Here is a 19,818-nt window from a genome sequence, read left to right on the forward strand (position 1 = left end):
TCCTGTTTCTTTCATGTGTTGGAAAAGAGAGGAAGTTTTTTCTTCTTTTTTGACGGCATTCTTGTGTTCTGCGATACGTGCATTTATTCGTCTGTTTGTTTGTCCAATGTACGTGGCTGGGCAGACTTTGCAGGGTATTTCATAGACCCCTTGGTTTTCCAGCTGGATTTTGTCTTTTGGGTTTCTGAGGATATTGGCTATTTTTTGGTTGGTGCAGAAGGCTGTTTTGATATTGTGTTTATGGAGGATTTTGCTGATTTTGTCTGTAGTGCCCTTGATATAAGGAAGGAGGGCCATGCCATTGTTTTCTTCTGTGTCTTGGTTTTTGGGGGGTGTTTCTTTTTGGATTAGCTTCGTAACCCTGTTTTTCTGGTATCCATTGGCGATTAGCACATTTGAGAGATTCTGTAACTCAGTTGTCAAGTGGTCTTTGTCAGCCAGGCGTTTGGTTCTGGAGATGAGAGTCTTGGCTACGGAGTTTATTTGTGCAGGGTGGTGGTGTGATTGTGCATGTAAGTAGCGGTTGGTGTGTGTTTTTTTCCGGTAGATAGTGTGTCCTAGGGAGCCATCAGGTTTTTTGTAGATTAGGACGTCAAGAAAGGGGAGTTGGTTGTTGTCTTCTATTTCCATAGTGAATTGTATTTTGGGGTGTAGGCTGTTGAGATGTGTGAGGAAGCTATCTAGTTTTTCTTTCCCGTGTGGCCAAATTACAAAGGTGTCGTCAACATATCTGAGCCAAAGTTTGGGTTTGTGTTCTGACTTGTCTAAAGCATTGGTTTCAAAGTGTTCCATGTACAAATTTGCGATGACCGGTGAGAGGGGTGATCCCATAGGTGCTCCTTCTATCTGTTTGTACCTTTGTCCATTGTGGATGAAGTACGTGTTGGTTAGGCAGTGGTTGGTCAGGTCCAGGATGTATTTGGGGGGGTTGTATTTGTTTTGAATGGCTGTCAAGGCTTCATTAATGGGCACTTGAGTGAAGAGAGATACAACATCGAAGCTCACAAGTAGGTCATCGGGATGTAGGTATTGTTTCTTTATTGTTTCTATGAACTGGAAGGAGTTAGTAACGTGTGAAGCGATGGATTCTGCATAGGGCTGAAGTTGCTTAGCGAGAAATTTAGCGAGATTTTGTAGAGGTGAGCCTATGGAGCTGACTATTGGTCTGAGTGGTGTTCCTTCTTTGTGTATCTTGGGGAGACCGTAGAGTTTGGGGCATCTGGATGATTTTTCTCTGGGGATGATTCTTAGCTGGATTTCTTCACTGATAGGAGAGGCTTTTATTTTGGATTTGGTGGTTTTTTCCAGATAGGTGGTGGGATCTGTTTTTATAGGTTGGTAGGTAGGGTCTTGGAGTAGATTTGATAGTTTTGCTTGGTAGTCCGATGTGTTCATCACAACAGTGGCGTTGCCTTTGTCTGCTGGGAGAATGATTATGTTGTTGTCTTTCCTCAGGTTGGTGAGTGCTTTCTGTTCTTCTTTGTGTAAATTGCTTCTGGGTGGTTTGCTGGAGCAGAGGATGTTGGTGACTTCAAGTCTGATTTTATTGGCTTCATCTGGGTCGATTTTGGTCAGGCTAGCTTCGACTCCGCATATGATGTTTTCCGTGGGGATGCGTCTCGGGGCGACTGCAAAGTTGAAACCTTTGGAGAGTACTTTGGTTTCAGTTGGGGTGAGGATCCTGTCTGATATGTTATGTACTGTTTGTTTCATGGGTTGTTGTGGAGGGTGGCTGGGCTTCTGGCGTTTCTCTAGTTTGTAGAGTTTGTTGGTGTGTCTGTCTGTCTTATGTGAGGTCTCAGTTTCAGCTCTCCAGACGGCTAGTTGTTTGCATTTGTCCCAGAGTGCAGGGTGGATTTTGTTACATAGTTTGAGGTGAAGAGTGAGCAGATCTTTGTTGGTTTGGTTTAGTAGGTATCTTTTCTTATGTATTTCGTTTCTGATTAGGGATAGTTCAGTTCGTTTCAGGATCCTTTCGGTAGCTGGGGTTTTAGAGTGGAATTTAAGAGCCACCATCTTATGTGATCTCCTGTTCCTACGCAACTGCCGAGACAACAACTTAACTCCCACATGCTTCCAACTTAAATTTCTAATCAGAAACGAAATACATAAGAAAAGATACCTACTAAACCAAACCAACAAAGATCTGCTCACTCTTCACCTCAAACTATGTAACAAAATCCACCCTGCACTCTGGGACAAATGCAAACAACTAGCCGTCTGGAGAGCTGAAACTGAGACCTCACATAAGACAGACAGACACACCAACAAACTCTACAAACTAGAGAAACGCCAGAAGCCCAGCCACCCTCCACAACAACCCATGAAACAAACAGTACATAACATATCAGACAGGATCCTCACCCCAACTGAAACCAAAGTACTCTCCAAAGGTTTCAACTTTGCAGTCGCCCCGAGACGCATCCCCACGGAAAACATCATATGCGGAGTCGAAGCTAGCCTGACCAAAATCGACCCAGATGAAGCCAATAAAATCAGACTTGAAGTCACCAACATCCTCTGCTCCAGCAAACCACCCAGAAGCAATTTACACAAAGAAGAACAGAAAGCACTCACCAACCTGAGGAAAGACAACAACATAATCATTCTCCCAGCAGACAAAGGCAACGCCACTGTTGTGATGAACACATCGGACTACCAAGCAAAACTATCAAATCTACTCCAAGACCCTACCTACCAACCTATAAAAACAGATCCCACCACCTATCTGGAAAAAACCACCAAATCCAAAATAAAAGCCTCTCCTATCAGTGAAGAAATCCAGCTAAGAATCATCCCCAGAGAAAAATCATCCAGATGCCCCAAACTCTACGGTCTCCCCAAGATACACAAAGAAGGAACACCACTCAGACCAATAGTCAGCTCCATAGGCTCACCTCTACAAAATCTCGCTAAATTTCTCGCTAAGCAACTTCAGCCCTATGCAGAATCCATCGCTTCACACGTTACTAACTCCTTCCAGTTCATAGAAACAATAAAGAAACAATACCTACATCCCGATGACCTACTTGTGAGCTTCGATGTTGTATCTCTCTTCACTCAAGTGCCCATTAATGAAGCCTTGACAGCCATTCAAAACAAATACAACCCCCCCAAATACATCCTGGACCTGACCAACCACTGCCTAACCAACACGTACTTCATCCACAATGGACAAAGGTACAAACAGATAGAAGGAGCACCTATGGGATCACCCCTCTCACCGGTCATCGCAAATTTGTACATGGAACACTTTGAAACCAATGCTTTAGACAAGTCAGAACACAAACCCAAACTTTGGCTCAGATATGTTGACGACACCTTTGTAATTTGGCCACACGGGAAAGAAAAACTAGATAGCTTCCTCACACATCTCAACAGCCTACACCCCAAAATACAATTCACTATGGAAATAGAAGACAACAACCAACTCCCCTTTCTTGACGTCCTAATCTACAAAAAACCTGATGGCTCCCTAGGACACACTATCTACCGGAAAAAAACACACACCAACCGCTACTTACATGCACAATCACACCACCACCCTGCACAAATAAACTCCGTAGCCAAGACTCTCATCTCCAGAACCAAACGCCTGGCTGACAAAGACCACTTGACAACTGAGTTACAGAATCTCTCAAATGTGCTAATCGCCAATGGATACCAGAAAAACAGGGTTACGAAGCTAATCCAAAAAGAAACACCCCCCAAAAACCAAGACACAGAAGAAAACAATGGCATGGCCCTCCTTCCTTATATCAAGGGCACTACAGACAAAATCAGCAAAATCCTCCATAAACACAATATCAAAACAGCCTTCTGCACCAACCAAAAAATAGCCAATATCCTCAGAAACCCAAAAGACAAAATCCAGCTGGAAAACCAAGGGGTCTATGAAATACCCTGCAAAGTCTGCCCAGCCACGTACATTGGACAAACAAACAGACGAATAAATGCACGTATCGCAGAACACAAGAATGCCGTCAAAAAAGAAGAAAAAACTTCCTCTCTTTTCCAACACATGAAAGAAACAGGACACGAAATTAATTTTGCAGATTCCAAATTGCTCTTTAACATGGAACATCACCACAAGAGAATAATCATGGAAGCCATCGAGATAGAGAAACACCCTCACAACATGAACAAGCGTGACGACACGTCCCGCCTGCCAGACATCTGGAAATTAGCCCTCCCCACAAAAACCGACACCAGAACCAGAGGCACACAGAACGCCGTCACCAATCAACCACACCAGACCCAAACCCAGACCCTCTCCACAGACATATTACAGACTCCATCCAGTAGCCAAACTATAGTGGCACCTCCGGATGCTGCACCCCCCTGCAATCCCTACACAGATCTGGCTGGCACAAGGCACAAAACCACAGCTCGCCCCTATACACGAAGCCAAGCCAGAGCACAACTAAATGCAGCACAGCCATCTTCTCAGAAAAACTCTTCACAAGCTCAAGAGGTCAAGACACGAAAGCTTTAGCAACTAATCTACACTTAATGACCCACCCAGTGGTATTCAGAATATCACTCATGAAATCACCCAAGATATCCCTCAAGTAATTAAGGAACAAAAGAAGAAAAGGCACACTAATCTAGGAACTTCCTCTCTGCCCAGAACGTTGGAGGCTATACACCACACCCCTCAACAGTATTTATAGGAACTCAAACACCAGACTCTGCTCTGTTCCAGTAACAAGAAGCCGAAAGCACCAGCCTGAAGATGACGAGTGAGACCTCGTCGAAACGTCGCACAGACACCCCGACTCTTACACGGGAAGACACCCGAAGACACCAAAACCTGCATATATATATATATATATATATTTGGTTTTTCAGATTAAAATTTTACAGTCATATATCGAACATAGATCAGAAAAACAAGATTCCAAGGAATCTCCTGGACTTCCATCCTCCCCTTTGTGGGTCCTATTATTAATCATTTCTTCCTGCATCTTTTATGATGATCCAAATCTTTTCCATCTCCATTGTATCCAGAATGCACCATTAAACTACAAGTGATATTCCAATCTCACTAACGGTTTTAACTGTTTACAATGGACTTCAAGATGAGTTATAAATTTTCCCCATTCCTTATTAAAATTTGGTCTTCCTGATTTCTGATTCTTCCAGTCATTTTAGCCATTTTGGCATAGTCCATCAACTTGATCTGCCATTCTTCTCTGGTAGGGGCTGTGGCGTTTGCCTCCTAGGTGGGTCATTAGGAAAGGGTTAAATGAGTGAGAATGTGATTGGCCAGTGGGAATGCAAGGGAGGAGTAAAAGTTAGAGTGGGAGGTTTTGAAAATCAGTGGAGAGTTGGGAGTTGGAGAAGGAAGAGGGAGGATAAGTCTGTGGGTTGGTCGAGTTGTGTTGTGAGGGAGTGAGAGGAATTGTTAGATGAAGTCAGATAGATAGTTGGAATAATCAGTTGTTTTGAAGTTGTTAGGAACGCATAGAACAGTTAAGGAACTAAGATTCAGAAACTGTCAAGAAAAATTAACTGAAACCATAAGTTTGTTCATGCCTATAAATAAACTTGATTATTTGGTAATGTTAACAACTGTCTGGACTCCGTGTGTACCCGAGAGAAACGGGTTGGTGGCAGCGAAGAAAGCAATCACAGTGGTGGCACAGGGTCAATAGACCGTCAAATGTCCGGGGACCCTGTGTAATCACCACAGGGGCTTTATCTTCTTTCCATCTCTGGGCCAATAATGCGGCCCTGTCTTCTGCGCTGAGGGAACCCCAAGTTCTGTGGGGAAGAAAGCTGAATTCTACAGCTTGGAAACCCATTGGGTTCTCCTTCCTGGAGTTGACCCACTAAAAATGGATGGACTTGACTGACTCCAATCTGTCAGTTCCAGTGTTTCTACTCTGGGTCAAACTTAGTTGGATACAACCCAAACAGTGGCCTAGGACCAGCACTGGGTACAAAACTTTAAAACACACACACATTTTTTATATTTAAAAATCCCAGGGTGGCGATGACAGCGACGAGGACGTTGATGACGAAACCATGATGTCCCTGGACGAGAACCTGTCGGCCCTCTTTGCCGAGCAGAAGAAGCGCATCCAAGCCAAGAAGGACGAGAAGGAAAAGATGCGCAAGGAGAAAATATTACGCCGGGAATTCAAGATCAAGGTAGGAGGAGACGAGGTGTTGGCCCCAGGGGTGAGAAACCCTTTGAAATTGCAATAAACGCAAAGCCATTGAGAGCTGGTTCAGATTGCTGCCTCCCAGTAACTTAAAGGTAAAGGGACCCCTGAACGTTAGGTCAAGTCGTGATTGACTCTGGGGTTGGGGCGCTCATCTCGCTTTATTGGCCGAGGGAGCCAGCTTACAGCTTCCGGGTCACGTGGCCAGCATGACTAAGCTGCTTCTGGCGAACCAGAGCAGCGCACAGAAACTCCGTTTACCTTCCTGCTGGTAGACCTATTTATCTACTTGCACTTTGATGTGCTTTCGAACTGCTAGGTTGGCAGGAGCAGGGACTGAGCAACGGGAGCTCACCCTGTCGCGTGGATTCGAACCGCCGACCTTCTGAGCGGCAAGTCCTAGGCTCAGTGGTTTAACCCACAGCGTCACCCATTTCCCCCCCAGTAACTTAAGCAGAGATAAAAATGAAATAAAAATGGATTCATTGCCCTTGGGTGTGTTTTCAGCCTGCATCTAGAAAACATTGCATTGAAAGATGGGTTAAAACTACTCTAATCATAATGACCTTCAAACCATGGATTTAGGATCCTGGGTTTTTATCTGACTTGTTCTGAAGCTGATAGCCAAAAGCAGTCTTTGTAGCATGAGTTTTTATTATTATTGTAACCAGAGGTTTTCGACCTTTTTGAGTCCACGGCTCGCTTGACCAACTACAGTGGTACCTCGGGTTAAGAACTTAATTCGTTCTGGAGATCTGTTCTTAACCTGAAACTGTTCTTAACATGAAGCACCACTTTAGCTAATGGGGCCTCCCACTGCTGCCGCACGATTTCTGTTCTCATCCTGAAAAAAAGTTCTTAACCCAAGGTACTATTTCTGGGTTAGTGGAGGCTGTAACCTGAAGCGTCTGTAACCCGAGGTACCACTGTACATTCTTTCTGCAGGGATCAGGAGCCCAGTTGTGTTGCCCTTTGCCTGCAGAACTGGTGGCCTCTCACCCTTTTTTGAACACCCTCCCTTGTGGAGTGTTCCCTCAGCCTCCTCTCCTCTCCCCTCTCCTTGGGAGTCCTCTGGGCAGCCGCTGCTGCCGCCCCTGGTCTCTGAGCTGCCTCCTCACACTGCCCCACAGGGGCCTGGGTGAACTGGCTGGCTGGGCTTCCTCGCCCACTTGCTTGCTTACTCCAAGGCTGCCTTAGCTCCTGGCAAGCAGCACCCCCTGGCCAACCCAGAGGCACCATTCACCTGGGGGGCTTGTAGCTAGGGCTGCTGCAACAAACAGCCATGCAAGCCTTTGGGAGGCAGAGATGCGAGAGGGCACCCAAGGAGGGAGGGAAGGAAAGAGGGACAGAGGCCAGTGTCGCCCATGGCACCCCTGACCACCATTCAAGGCACCCCAGGGTGTCATGGCACACTGGTTGAAAGCCACTGATTTAAACATTTTCACCCCACCTTTCAAGGCGCAAGATTCTCTTGGAGCCACGTAAGAAACTGCAAAACATAAAAATAGCACTACCGTAAAACGGTACATATATATATAACAGCAGCTGAGCAGTAAAACCACAGGAGATTTGCAGACCTTTATGCTCTTGGAAAGGGACAGTATCTATTTTTGTTCTGATGTACAACTTACGGCACATACCGTTTTTAATTTAGAACTGCTGTCCATCCCTCTGTGGCTGGATCTGAGGATGAAAGGATGCAGTTGGGTTTGGGATTGTTTTAATCGTGGCCTCCAGGGGTCAGCATAAGCTTGGGAAACAGTTTTTCAGCATGTGAAATACTGTTTGGTGGCAAGAATCCAAACTGGAGCAGTAAAGCCAAATACTGAGCTAGCTTCTGAGTTACACAGGTCTCTTCCCTGATGTTCCCTGAAAAAATAAGTGGATCAGGGAGGGAGAAGAGGGAAGGTCTTGTTCTTTGCTAACATGACAGAGGCCTTGACAGATGGCAGGGGAGGAACCCTTTTGCAGACCATTTTAGGCTGCGATCTTATACTCACTTACCTGGGAGTGAGGCCCATTAAAAACAACTGGGCTTCCTTCTGAGCAAAGTGCAATGTGCAAAGTGAGTTGCACTAAAGCTTAGTGGGAGTTGGGAGAACAAAGGGACCGTCATGCGTCCACATCTATGCGGTTAAATTGGGTGGGGACCCCCAGGACTGGAGACCAGATGTGGCTCTCAGAAAACTCACCAGGCTACACTCAGGGTGGTTTTTCGCCTGGCTCAATTGTGTCCTTCAACTCTGATAACTCCTGACATTGGTGTGTGTGTTTGTAGAAACCAGCTTGCTCTGCAAAAGGCAACATCTTACTTGCATTGCCCCACCCACTTTTGCTTCTGGCTCCACCCACCAAGTGGTATGTGGCCCTCGGAAGGTTTCTCAGAATAGAGTGTGGCCCTCTGGATGACCAAGTTTCCCAGCCCCTGCTCTAATCATAGTAGCGGATTATAGGAACGCCCTTCCTAGAGACCCTGGAGAGCTGCTGGTCAGAGCAAGCAGTGCTGGTCCAGGTGGACAGATAGGCTGTCCTGTCCCCATATACTGTAGTCATTCCTGTTGGCCCAGCCCTAGACTTCTTCCATGTGCACCCCTTCCTTGTTTCATCTCCGCCAAGCTAAGCAGTTGGCTCCTTATCTCTCTCGCCCTGACCTAGCCACTGTGATCCACACGACGGTCACCTCCAGACTGGATTATTGTAACTCGCTCTGCATGGGGCTGCCCTTGAGACTGACCCAGAAACTCCAGCGGGTGCAGAATGCCGTGGTGAGACTCCTTACGGGGTCTTCGCTGCGAGATCACATTCACCCAGTGCTATACCAGCTGCACTGGCTCCCGGTGGAGTACAGGATCAGGTTTAAGGTGCTGGTTTTAACCTTTAAAGCCCTATATGGCCTAGGACCCTCGTACCTATGGGACCGCCTCTCCTGGTATGTCCCACGGAGGACCTTACGGTCTTCAAACAAAAACACCTTGGAGGTCCTGGGCCACAGAGAGGTTAGGCTGGCCTCAACCAGAGCCAGGGCTTTTTCGGCTGTGGCTCCGATCTGGTGGAACGCTCTGTCACAAGAGACTAGGGCCCTGTGGGACTTGACATCTTTCTGCAGGGCCTGCAAGACGGAGCTGTTCCACCAGGTTTTTGGTCAGGGCACAGCCTGACTCCCTCCTTTGGCAATCCTCACAGAACTCAAGCCCAATGGTTGCCATTAACCTGATCTGAACTGATTTTATAATGAACTGATTTTAGAATGTATTATTTTACTGTTGTTAGCCGCACTGTGCCTGGCTTCGGCTGGGGAGGGCAGGAAATAAATAAAATTTTATTATTTTATTATTATTATTCTCTGTCTCTGGAAAGCTTGTGTTGGCCTGAGTCCGACACATCTCCCTTCTGTCCCTCACATTTCCAGGTTCTGGATTTGGTCGAGGTGTTCCTGTCGAAGCAGGCGGAGAACCCCCTCGTGTTCACCATCATCGACCCGCTCCTCTCCGTGATCGAGCAGAGCATGAGCAGCGAGTCCGACAAGCAGGAGCAAGACTACCTCCGGAAGACGGCCGATATCTTCACGTGAGTTTGTGGCGAGGTTTCTTATTTGCTATTTCAATTTAGATAGCTCAGGCGGTAGAACAGAAGACTCTTAATCTCGGGGTTGTGGGTTTGAGCCCCACATTGGGCAAGAGGTTCCTGCATTGCAGGGGGTTTGACTAGTTGACCCCCCCCCCGCGGGGTCCCTTCAAAGTCTAGGTTTCTGTGATTCTATATATATACCACTACAGTGGTACCTCGGGTTAAATACTTAATTCGTTCCAGAGGTCCGTACTTAACCTGAAACTGTTCTTAACCTAAAGCACCACTTTAGCTAATGGGGCCTCCTGCTGCTGTCGCACCGCCGGAGCACGATTTCTGTTCTCATCCTGAAGCAAAGTTCTTAACCCGAAGCACTATTTCTGGGTTAGTGGAGTCTGTAACCTGAAGCGAATGTAACCTGAAGCGTATGTAACCTGAAGCGTATGTAACCTGAGGTACCACTGTGATGACAAACCCCAAAGCAGTTTACAAGAACTTAATACGTACATTAAAAACCACATAAGAAGTTAAAAACAGACAGCACATTATTATAGCTAGGAAGTGGAAGGAGCAAGCAGAATATAAAATGGAAGAATGATATAGGGAGGTGTGGGATATAGCTATTAATGATAAATTAACGTGTCGTTAAGGTAAGAAGGTGAATATGCAGGAGAAATGATTTTGAGGAGATATGGAGGGTGTTTGTAGAATTTGTACAAACTGAAAGGGGTCAGACCATTGCAAGAGGTGTTGAAATTTTGGGAGGTTGGATAGTTACAGTGGAATGGTCTCGGTGGAGGGGGCACATTTTTATTCTTATTTGTTTATGATTATTACTTTGTCAAAATAAAATAAAAATTAAAACAACAACACCACACAGACACAAAAACAGACATCAACGAAAGTATGTATTCCTCACTGGCTATGTACGTCTGATGGAATAGAAAGGTTTTCACCAGGTGTTGAAATGGAAGATGTCTTGCTCAGTTTTTCTACTGGCAGACTGTGATCGGCCAGTCTTTCTTTGCCATGCTGGAGTTTATTTTAAGGACCTCGTGCAAAACGAACTGGGAGTTGCAGACCTCGTGTTTGCCTGTCTGCATCTTGATGTGGATTCAGTCCACGTGGCATGGGAAGAAGATTTTATTTTTCAGGCGGACCCCTGGATGTGAAATATTGTGTATTCAGGGCCAGTCCTAATCAAAGCAGACCCATTGAAACTAACTTGAGTCCGTTATTTTCGATGGGTCAACCCTGAGTAAAATGTAGATGGATGTGACTCTGTACCAGGATCTGCTGCAAAGAGAGAGCCTGCAGGTTTATAGTGTGTTCCTGTCGGTGGTACAAAATTGTCCAGCCGTGCTCTCAAGTCAGCATTTTGAATGTTTTTAGGTAGCTGCGCTACTCGAACACTTTAGGTGTGGGGGGAAAATGGAGTATACAGATTATGAATAAAACAAGAACAGTCTCATACCGGTAGGATTTCTTTGGTTTACTGACTGTGTTGTGTTCCCTTGGTTTTCAGGAACCACCTATGCAGATCCAAGCAGTACTGCAAAAACGTGGCCCCCATCCGGGAAGAACTGCATGCCCAGCTGGAGAGTCTGGTGAAAAGAGCTTGCAAGCAGAGCGACTCCTCTGTTGCCCTTTACTGCTTCAGGTGGGTCGTTTGGGCAGGTGTGTGGGTTTAAGACACACACACACACACACACACACACACACACACACTTTATCTTCTCATTTAACACTGCAGTTGAAAGGGGTCTGGAACCCTGAGATTTTCAATGAAAAGCAAAACCCGTTTTTCTAACTTTAAAAGACTTAAAGCAGGTTCCTAGTTCTCACGGTTTTGGAGGAAATCTGCAGAGGTATCTTCTTCTTCTTCATTTATTATTATTATAATTATTGATTTGTACCCTGTTCATCTGACTGGGTTACCCCAGCCACTCTGGGTGGTTTGCAACATATATAGCAACATATTAAAACATTAAACGTTAAAAAGGCTCCCTGTACAGGGCTCTAAGAGAATGTCTTCTCCCATATAGACCTGGCGGGTGTATAAACTATGCAAAGTAAATGTGTTTTGTTTTGCATAATTTATTCTGCTACACCAGTAGCCCAGTACAGGCATCTTCCCACTTATGCGGGGGTTATGTATAGTGTAATTGTTTAATAGCGGGGAACATCATCTAAAAAGCCTGCAAACGCCCTCTAAGCCTCTGGAAACCCTTTTAAAAACCAGCAGCATTTACCAAACTGGCATGAATGGTGGCAGTGGTGGCTCTCAGTCTTCCTCACCACTGGAGGACCGTGTGAAAATGATGGCAAGGTAGGGGGGTAGACTGGTACCCCAAAGTTCCTGGCTGTGATTCAGAGGTAGACCGGTACCTCAAAGTGCTTGGCTCCTTCCACACCACTTTCCTGCTCTTTTCAGACCATCAGTGCCCTTATTGCAGTTTAAATTGATTTGTTCCATTTATTTCCTGGTGCCGTGCGTATACGCGGTCATGCGCTACTTGAACACGCGTATGTGTGGAGATGCCTGTTAGGTACTTAGTCTAAAAAAGAACAGAATCAGAAAGAAGAAAAGGCTAGAAAAGGGAAGCGGGGGGGGGGGGAATAAAATAAAGGAAAAAACTAAAGAAAAATTGAAAAGAGTAAAAGGACTTCCAGCTCTCTTCTGCAGTGACATATAATATTCATTTCTTACAAATCCAACCATTCGGTCTTCAATAAACCACTATTATTCCAATCCTCAAATCCCGATATTGCCAGTTCATTTTCACTCAAAAAGCCGATAAGAAGTTTCCAGTCTACAAATTGTTACATACAACAAGCACCAATGTTGGAATGAATGTTTGTTTATATTTTTCTTTGATTACTTACGTTACATAGTTTTTAAAACCAATAAAGCATTTAACGGGGGGGGGGGGTAAGTTTCCAATCCTTAACAGATGTCAGTAATGATTTTTCTCTTAATTAAACATGTTAACTTTGCCATCTCAGCCAGATCCAATAATTTTACCAGTCATTCATCTATAGTGGGCAGGGCTTTCCATCTTTCCATCTTTGTGCAGTCTCACCGCTGTAGTCATATATCGGAGTAATCTTCTGTAGTCCTTTTCTAACTGTGTGCCCTTAGCCCTAAGAGAAAGGAAGACGTATGTATTATGCAGGGTGCTGAAACCCCAACTCCTTGCCACTAGAAACCTATCCCTACCCCCTGCCTGGCATTTCTCACCCACAAGCCTATCCTCGCAGCCGTAATAAGGTCTAGAAACTTGCTTTTGAAAATGGAAAGGTGAGGTTCATGGAGGTTCTGAACCTAAAAGATATTTCTGAGCTGGTGCAGCATGGCATGATACATACGGTTCTCCCTGACCCTTCTCTTGCGTATCGCTCTGCTTTTAGTGGGTCCCTGTACCTCTTCCGGGTATTGAAGGGGAACACGGCTGCTGAAGCTGCTCCGCAGGTCGCTCAGCCAAAAAAGAAGCTGAAGAGCAGTGAAGGAAGCGGTGCTCCGACCGCTCAGGTGAGGACGTCCTGCATTTCTGCATCTGTGTCAGTAAACTGCAGCCTGCGTTCTGCTAGCATGGGGGCAGTCCTGGCTGCCGCAGCAAATCCCACCCCCTGCCTTAGCCTCCTCCAATCAGAGGCTGGCGAAGGACTCTTCCTGAAAAACTTACCCTCATATATAGCAGTGGCAGATTTGTTCTCTGATCATTGTATCACCAGAAAGGTGGCACCCATACATTGTTGTTGTTGTTGTTGTTGTTGTTGTTGTTGTTGTTGTTGTTGTTGTTGTTGTTGTTGTTGTTATCAGTAGTAGTAGTAGTAATACTAGTAGTAGTAGTAGTAGTAGTATACCGTCCTATACCCACAGGTCTCAGGATGGTTCATAAGATAAAATCACAGTATAAAAACACAAAATGCTTAAAACAAAAACAACCCAGTAACACCCCCTGAGAGCATTCCACAAGCTGGGAGCTACTTCAGAAAAGGCCCCGTTCTTGTACAGTTGTACCTAATGTTACATCCGCTTCAGGTTGCGTGTTTTTGTCTCGCATCCCGCGGCAACCCAGAAGCACCGAAATAGGTTACTTCTGGGTTTCGCCGCTCACACATGCACAGAAGTGCCAAACTGTGCCGTGTGCCTGCATAGACATGGCGCTTCAAGTTGCGGGCTTTTCACGTTACGGACGGGCCTCTGGAACAGATCCTGTCTGTAACATGAGGTACCAAACACTTACTCCTTTTATGCCTTTTTCTCCTAGTCCCTTGCTGTCGGCAGCCTGGACCTGGACCGAGTGTCCGCTGTGTACAAGGAAGCGTTGAACCTGTTTTTGACAAAGCGCAAGAGCCCATTGACAGGGCCTATGTTTCTCGACCTCTTTGAACGCCACCCGGTAAGTAGCGGAAGAGCCCGGTCTCGCATCCTTTCCACACCACGCGGGCACACAAAATGCACATTGGTTGTCGACCGGTTTCCTGGGAACCAAATGACGTCCCAGGAACGGAAGGGGTGTTCTGTTGTCAAAGCCTTCACAAGGTAGTTAGTCTTCTGTACCTCAGAATTTATGACACAACTCTCCGACCAGGGCCACATTCACACCATGAATTTAAATCACCACTTTCAACTGTCATGGCTACTGCCCTCCCCCAAAGAATTCTGGGAACCGTAGTTTAAGGGTTCTGAAGGTTGTTAGGGGAGCTTGAATTCCCTTTGCCGGCCAGATTTGGAGACCTGGCAGGCCTGATTAGGCCTGTGGGCTGGAAATCCCTCCCCTCGCTTGTCCTAAAACATCACTTGCGATCCTGGTGATGTGAGGCTCCACTAACGCCCAGGTCTCTTCTTTTTCCCTTGGAGATCATGTGCAAACAACTGATTGACACCATTGTCAAGTCGATCACAGAAGGCGCCCGACAGCACCAGCAGGTAAGTGCAAAGGCAGCCAAACTGAGCGGGGTCTGGGGTGGAATTTACCTTTTGTGTTTGTGTATATCAGTGCAAAGGGACACAGGTGGCACTGTGGGTTAAACCACAGAGCCTAGGGCTTGCCGATCAGAAGATTGGCGGTTCTAATCCCTGCGACGGGGTGAGCTCCCGTTGCTCGGTACCTGCTCCTGCCAACCTAGCAGTTCAAAAGCATGTCAAAGTGCAAGTAGATAAATAGGTACCGCTCCAGCGGGAAGGTAAACGGCGTTTCCGTGCGCTGCTCTGGTTCGCCAGAAGCGGCTTAGTCATGCTGGCCACATGACCCAGAAGCTGTATGTCGGCTCCCTCGGCCAGTAAAGCAAGATGAGCGCCGCAACCCCAGAGTCGGCCACGACTGGACCTAATGGTCAGGGGTCCCTTTACGTTTACCTTTATATCAGTGCAAATGATGCGATGCCAGTGACTTCTTATGTACGTTTAAGAGATTTTTAAAACCAATCACAGCTCCCTCTTTCCACGAATTCTCCCTCTTCTTCCTAGCGTTAACATCTTACAGCTAAGCTGATTGCAATTAATGCTCATCAAGGTCCCCGAGTTTTAAGCAAGAAATAGGGGTGTGTGGTACATTTACTCCTGACCCTGACATATTTCTTCCTTTCCTGTTGGCAGTGTCAGCATTTGGCTTATCTTGTAAAATGGCCGACGCTGCGATTTGTAATAAATAGCTTTGAATACATACTAGGTGGGAAAGCAAGCCTTGATGGGACTACTAATGGTTTGCCTCAGACGTCTGGCTCTCACAGAGGGAGCTTTTGCCCATTCCAATAGTTATAATTACTTGTGAGGCAGAAATGTGTCTAGAATATGAAGTGGTGCAAGGAAATTGCCTTGGTGTTTCCCTCTCGGTTTTCTTCCCTTTTCTGTTTTTTCCTGTGGGTCATTGAGCTTCCTACCATTGTCAGCCTGACATTGTTCATAAGCATCGAACTCTTACCTCCCAAATTCCAGACTGAAACATGCACAGAAATGAGGCTGAATTTCCCTCGTCTCGCACACACAAGCGCACACACTCTAATGCAGTTCTGATCTTATTGCTGTGACAATTTCCCCCCTCAGGGAAGTTGACCTTCAAAATGGCTTCCTCAAGTTGTTTATCCCTGAATGAGGGGAATTTCTGATTGTGTGTGTGAGAGAGAGAGGGAAAGAGAGAGAACTCCCTCATTTATTTCCTTTTTCTCCTGGATGAAATTTAATTTATCTCTGCATGACTTAGCTACCTATGAGAATCCCCTGAGTTTAAAGCAAGATAATGGCTTTAAACTCGGCCAACGTCTCTACACAGCTCCATCCTTATTTCAGACATTGTGATGTATTGGCAGTGGCGTAGCGTGGGGGGTGCCAGGGGTGCCAGCCGCACTGGGCGCAACATCTGGGGGAGCGCGAGTCCAGAGGGAAGGGACAAGTTCCTTCCTCCGCCGGGCTCCCCCCCGCCACCGCCAGCCTTGTGCCCTAGCGCGCGCGTGCCCCCCGCCGCCGCTGCGGCTGCGCTCCACTCACTGCTTGCAGGAGGAGCAGCCGCTGCAGCAGCGCCGACACCGCCACCGACGCCTGGCCGGGCACGGGCAGCCTCCGCACCCCGCCGCCGCCGCCATCCCCTCGGCCCAGCCACAGGCGGCGGCTGCTTCTGCCGACTGGGAGGGAGGAGAGCTCCGAGGGGCCTCGCCGCACCCTGCGCTCCCCAAAACCCTCCGAGAGGAAGCCAGCGGGCGGGCAAGGGTCTCCTGGCAGAAGGGGGCGCCGCTGGCTCCGGCTCTCAGCGCAAGTCTCAGCCGCGGGGGGGGGGGGGGCCGAGGACGGAGCACGGCTGGAAGCCCCCGGACCCGGCCGGGAGGAGGAGAGGCGTTCGCCAAGCCCGGATCTGGAGGGGAGGGGGCTTCGGCTGCCTCGGCCCGCGGGGGATCCGCAAATAATAAATTTAATAAATTCCTGCTGAGCCTTTGCGGGGGGTCCTTGGCTCCTTCGCTCGCCACCAGCCCCAGTGGCGTAGCGTGGGGGTGCAGGGGGGCCGGGCGCAACATCTGGGGGGCGCGCTCGCACTCGAGTGCTAAAATCCACGGGTTAGGGGGCGCAAATTACTTGCCTTGCCCCGGGTGCTGACAACCCACGCTACGCCACTGTGTATTGGTATATCACGATGTTTAGCTGGTGACATACCAGAATGTTGAAAACTAGATGTAGCCCAGCCCTAATATGAACGTAATAAATTAAAATAAAACAAATAAGATGGAGCAGAGTCTGTCTGATTATTTTTTAAAGAGGCGATTTATGTTCTAGGCTGCTTCTGCAGCCTTGAGACTCCTCGATTTGCCAGGATAAAAAAAGGAATAAAAACAAAAAACAATCCCCCAGCAACTAAAAACTACACTCCAGCACATGGCGTCTTATGACTAACGTACAGCATGGCATTAAAAGAGGGGGGAAAGACGCCTCGCGTGAGTGCTCACTTCTGCCCACACCGGCAGTGAAGTGATGACTCAGTTGCTCGAACGCATTTGAAGTTGAATGCCTTCAACATAGATGTTTTTCAGCAGGTGGTAAAGGGAGAATTAATCAAGGAACATTTTGCATAAAGAATGAGAGGCAATAAAGTGGTTTTTCTTTTCAAAGAAAATAATAATAATCCTGCTCTGGTTAGTGTTGCCTACTCTGTCTTTCTGAACCGCAATTAGCGCTTTCAGCGACGATTAGAGCTTATTTTGTCGATTGGCCTTTTATCCCACTCTTTTGGCCAGAGAGCTCAAGCCAGTGTGTGCCCTGTCTTGTCCCTCCCTGTTAATGGTCACAACAACCTTGCGAGGAGGTTTTGGCAGAGAGAGAGCGCTAGAAGTGGCCAGTTCACTTTGGCAGCCCCCTAGGTGACGGAGTGGGGAGAGAAGGGGGTGTCAGAAAGAAGAGAGGAAAGGGGGCACTCTTATCACTTGTGGCTTAGCCCACTGCCAACATGTGGCCTCCAGCAGATCACACCAGAAGGAATGTGGCCCTTAGCAGAGAACGAGTTCCTCATCTTCACCCTGGTCCATGAAGTCCTCCCCCCTCCCTCACATCCCTTTAAATAGAGCTTGTATTAAACCTGAAACCTAAAGTGTGACCTTACCTGTCCTCCATCTAGTCAGCGATTCCTAGTTTGGCATTTTCCTCCTTTGCAGAGGAGAATCTTCTCTCTCTCTCTCTCTCTCTCTGTTTTTAAGGAAGTGGCCCTTTTTAGACGAGATGGGCAAAGAGGAAAAAGCTTCAGGCCTTCAAAATGGAGAGGACCCTGGCCCCAGGCCAGGCAAGCACTTAAGTGGTTTTAATTTTAGGCCAGCCAATCGATTTTAATTCTGCCTGTATTATCACGCACCTCCCAGGGGCCAAAGCTGTTGCATCGGTCCCGCCCCCCCTTTCCTCAGACATCACGTTTGTCTCTGTCTCTCCTGATTTCAGTTCTTTTTATTCAGAAACAAGAACCTTTGTGGCACTCTGAAAACCAAACAGATACATAAGGTTTTGTGGACTAGGTAGAGTCCAGGAAGCACTTGGCTTGATTGACATGATGATGAATTATTCTTTCTGCCCCACCCATCTGGCTGGGATTTCCAGCAAAATATAAAAAATAATAAAATGTCAGACGTTAAAAACTTCTCTGAACAGGGTTGCCTTCAGATGTCTGCTAGAAGTTGTGTAATTCTTTATCTTCCTGACATCTGATGGGGAGGGTGTTCCACAGGGAGGGTGCCACCACCGAGAAGGCCCTCTGCCTGGTTCCCTGTCACTTTACTTCTGTCAGTGAGAGAACTGCCAGAAGACCCTCAGAAGTGGACGTCAGTGTCCGGACTGAATGATGGAGGTATAGACGTTTCTTCACATATAATGAGCTCAGGCCCTTTAGGAGCATTTGGAGTCAGACAGAGTCCCTAAGGTACTCTGGGCCCAAGTTCTTTTCTCACATTGCGATTATTGCGTAGCACACAAACAAATGAAGCCTGGCTTCAATACAGTTCAGAGGGGAGGAATCCTCTCACCAGTCCAGAGGGCACGAAGCTGGCTCCCGTATCCTTACTCCAGAGAAGGCTAGCAGAAGCAAGACACAGTTGTCCGGGAGGGCAGTTGTTGTCAGTCTCTTCCCCAGCTGTTAGTACAGGTCTTATTTCACTGATGTGTGCAAGTTCTAGTAGTGTTACTTCATATTTAACTTGATGGCTACCAACCTGAGCTGCTTTAGAAGGGAATCAAACCAATACAGGGAGGACAAGGCAGTCCGGGGCCACAAGTCAGTGGCAGCATGTCTCCCGATACCCAGAGGAGCATCGATGGGAAAGGCTGCTGCTGCTGCTTGCAGGCTTCCTGGGGGCACCTGATTGGCTACTGTGGGGCAGAAGGGGGGGGAGGATGCTGAGCAGATTAAGGTCTGTTGCAGCAGAATTATTTAAGCCCATCTTGCACCTTCTTAGGTTGTTCAGGCGATGCCCTTCTAAGGTCCGCTTTGGCCTCCTTATCTTCATTGCCACAGGTTGGAAGGGATAATGAGAGCTCCCCGCCTGGAGCAAAGCAGATGAATTGTTCACCGGAGCGTAGCTAACCTGTCTCTCAACAGCCGACTCTCTCCGTGGAAACGTACCGGGGCAGTCCGCAAGGACTTGTAGGGTTGAGTAATTTCCCTAATGCGCTCGAATTATATTTGCCGTTTGATGCATAGAGAGCAGAGGCTTTTTTTAAAAAAAGATAGGAGACTGACAAGAATCCACACCAGCCTTTTCCCCTTCTTCTTTTTTTGCAAAGTCCACCAAGCGTAGCCTGAGGGGAGTCCATTGCCTCGGTTGCAAGGTCATCTAAGACATCTTTGCTAAGACATCTCTCCTTTCACCAAAGCGTTTGACTAGCAGGTGGAGCGGGAACTCCTGTCACATCTTGACATTTCATCTCCTCGGAATCCCACTTTAGCAAATTCTGGTGTCAAATGTTTACTAGGTAAAGGGACCCCTGACCTTTAGGTCCAGTCACAGACGACTCTGGGGTTGCGGCGCTCATCTTGCTTTATTGGCCAAGGGAGCCGGCGTACAGCTTCCAGGTCATGTGGCCAGCATAACTAAGCTGCTTCTGTCGAAC

General features: G+C 47.2%; 1 protein-coding gene across 1 annotated transcript in view; it reads left to right on the plus strand.

Annotated features, from left to right (window-relative positions):
* The window catches only part of MYBBP1A (MYB binding protein 1a), a 58,326-nt gene that overhangs the window by 20,853 nt on the left and 17,655 nt on the right, over positions 1 to 19,818 (plus strand). The window contains exons 18-23 of the mRNA XM_082201183.1: positions 5,992 to 6,156; positions 9,580 to 9,737; positions 11,263 to 11,397; positions 13,149 to 13,269; positions 14,012 to 14,143; positions 14,605 to 14,673. Coding sequence (XP_082057309.1) covers positions 5,992 to 6,156; positions 9,580 to 9,737; positions 11,263 to 11,397; positions 13,149 to 13,269; positions 14,012 to 14,143; positions 14,605 to 14,673 — 780 coding nt within the window. The remainder of the gene's footprint in view (positions 1 to 5,991; positions 6,157 to 9,579; positions 9,738 to 11,262; positions 11,398 to 13,148; positions 13,270 to 14,011; positions 14,144 to 14,604; positions 14,674 to 19,818) is intronic.

Source organism: Podarcis vaucheri (genome assembly GCF_965113315.1).
Source record: "Podarcis vaucheri genome assembly, chromosome: 15".
NCBI classification, from domain to species: Eukaryota; Metazoa; Chordata; class Lepidosauria; order Squamata; family Lacertidae; genus Podarcis; species Podarcis vaucheri.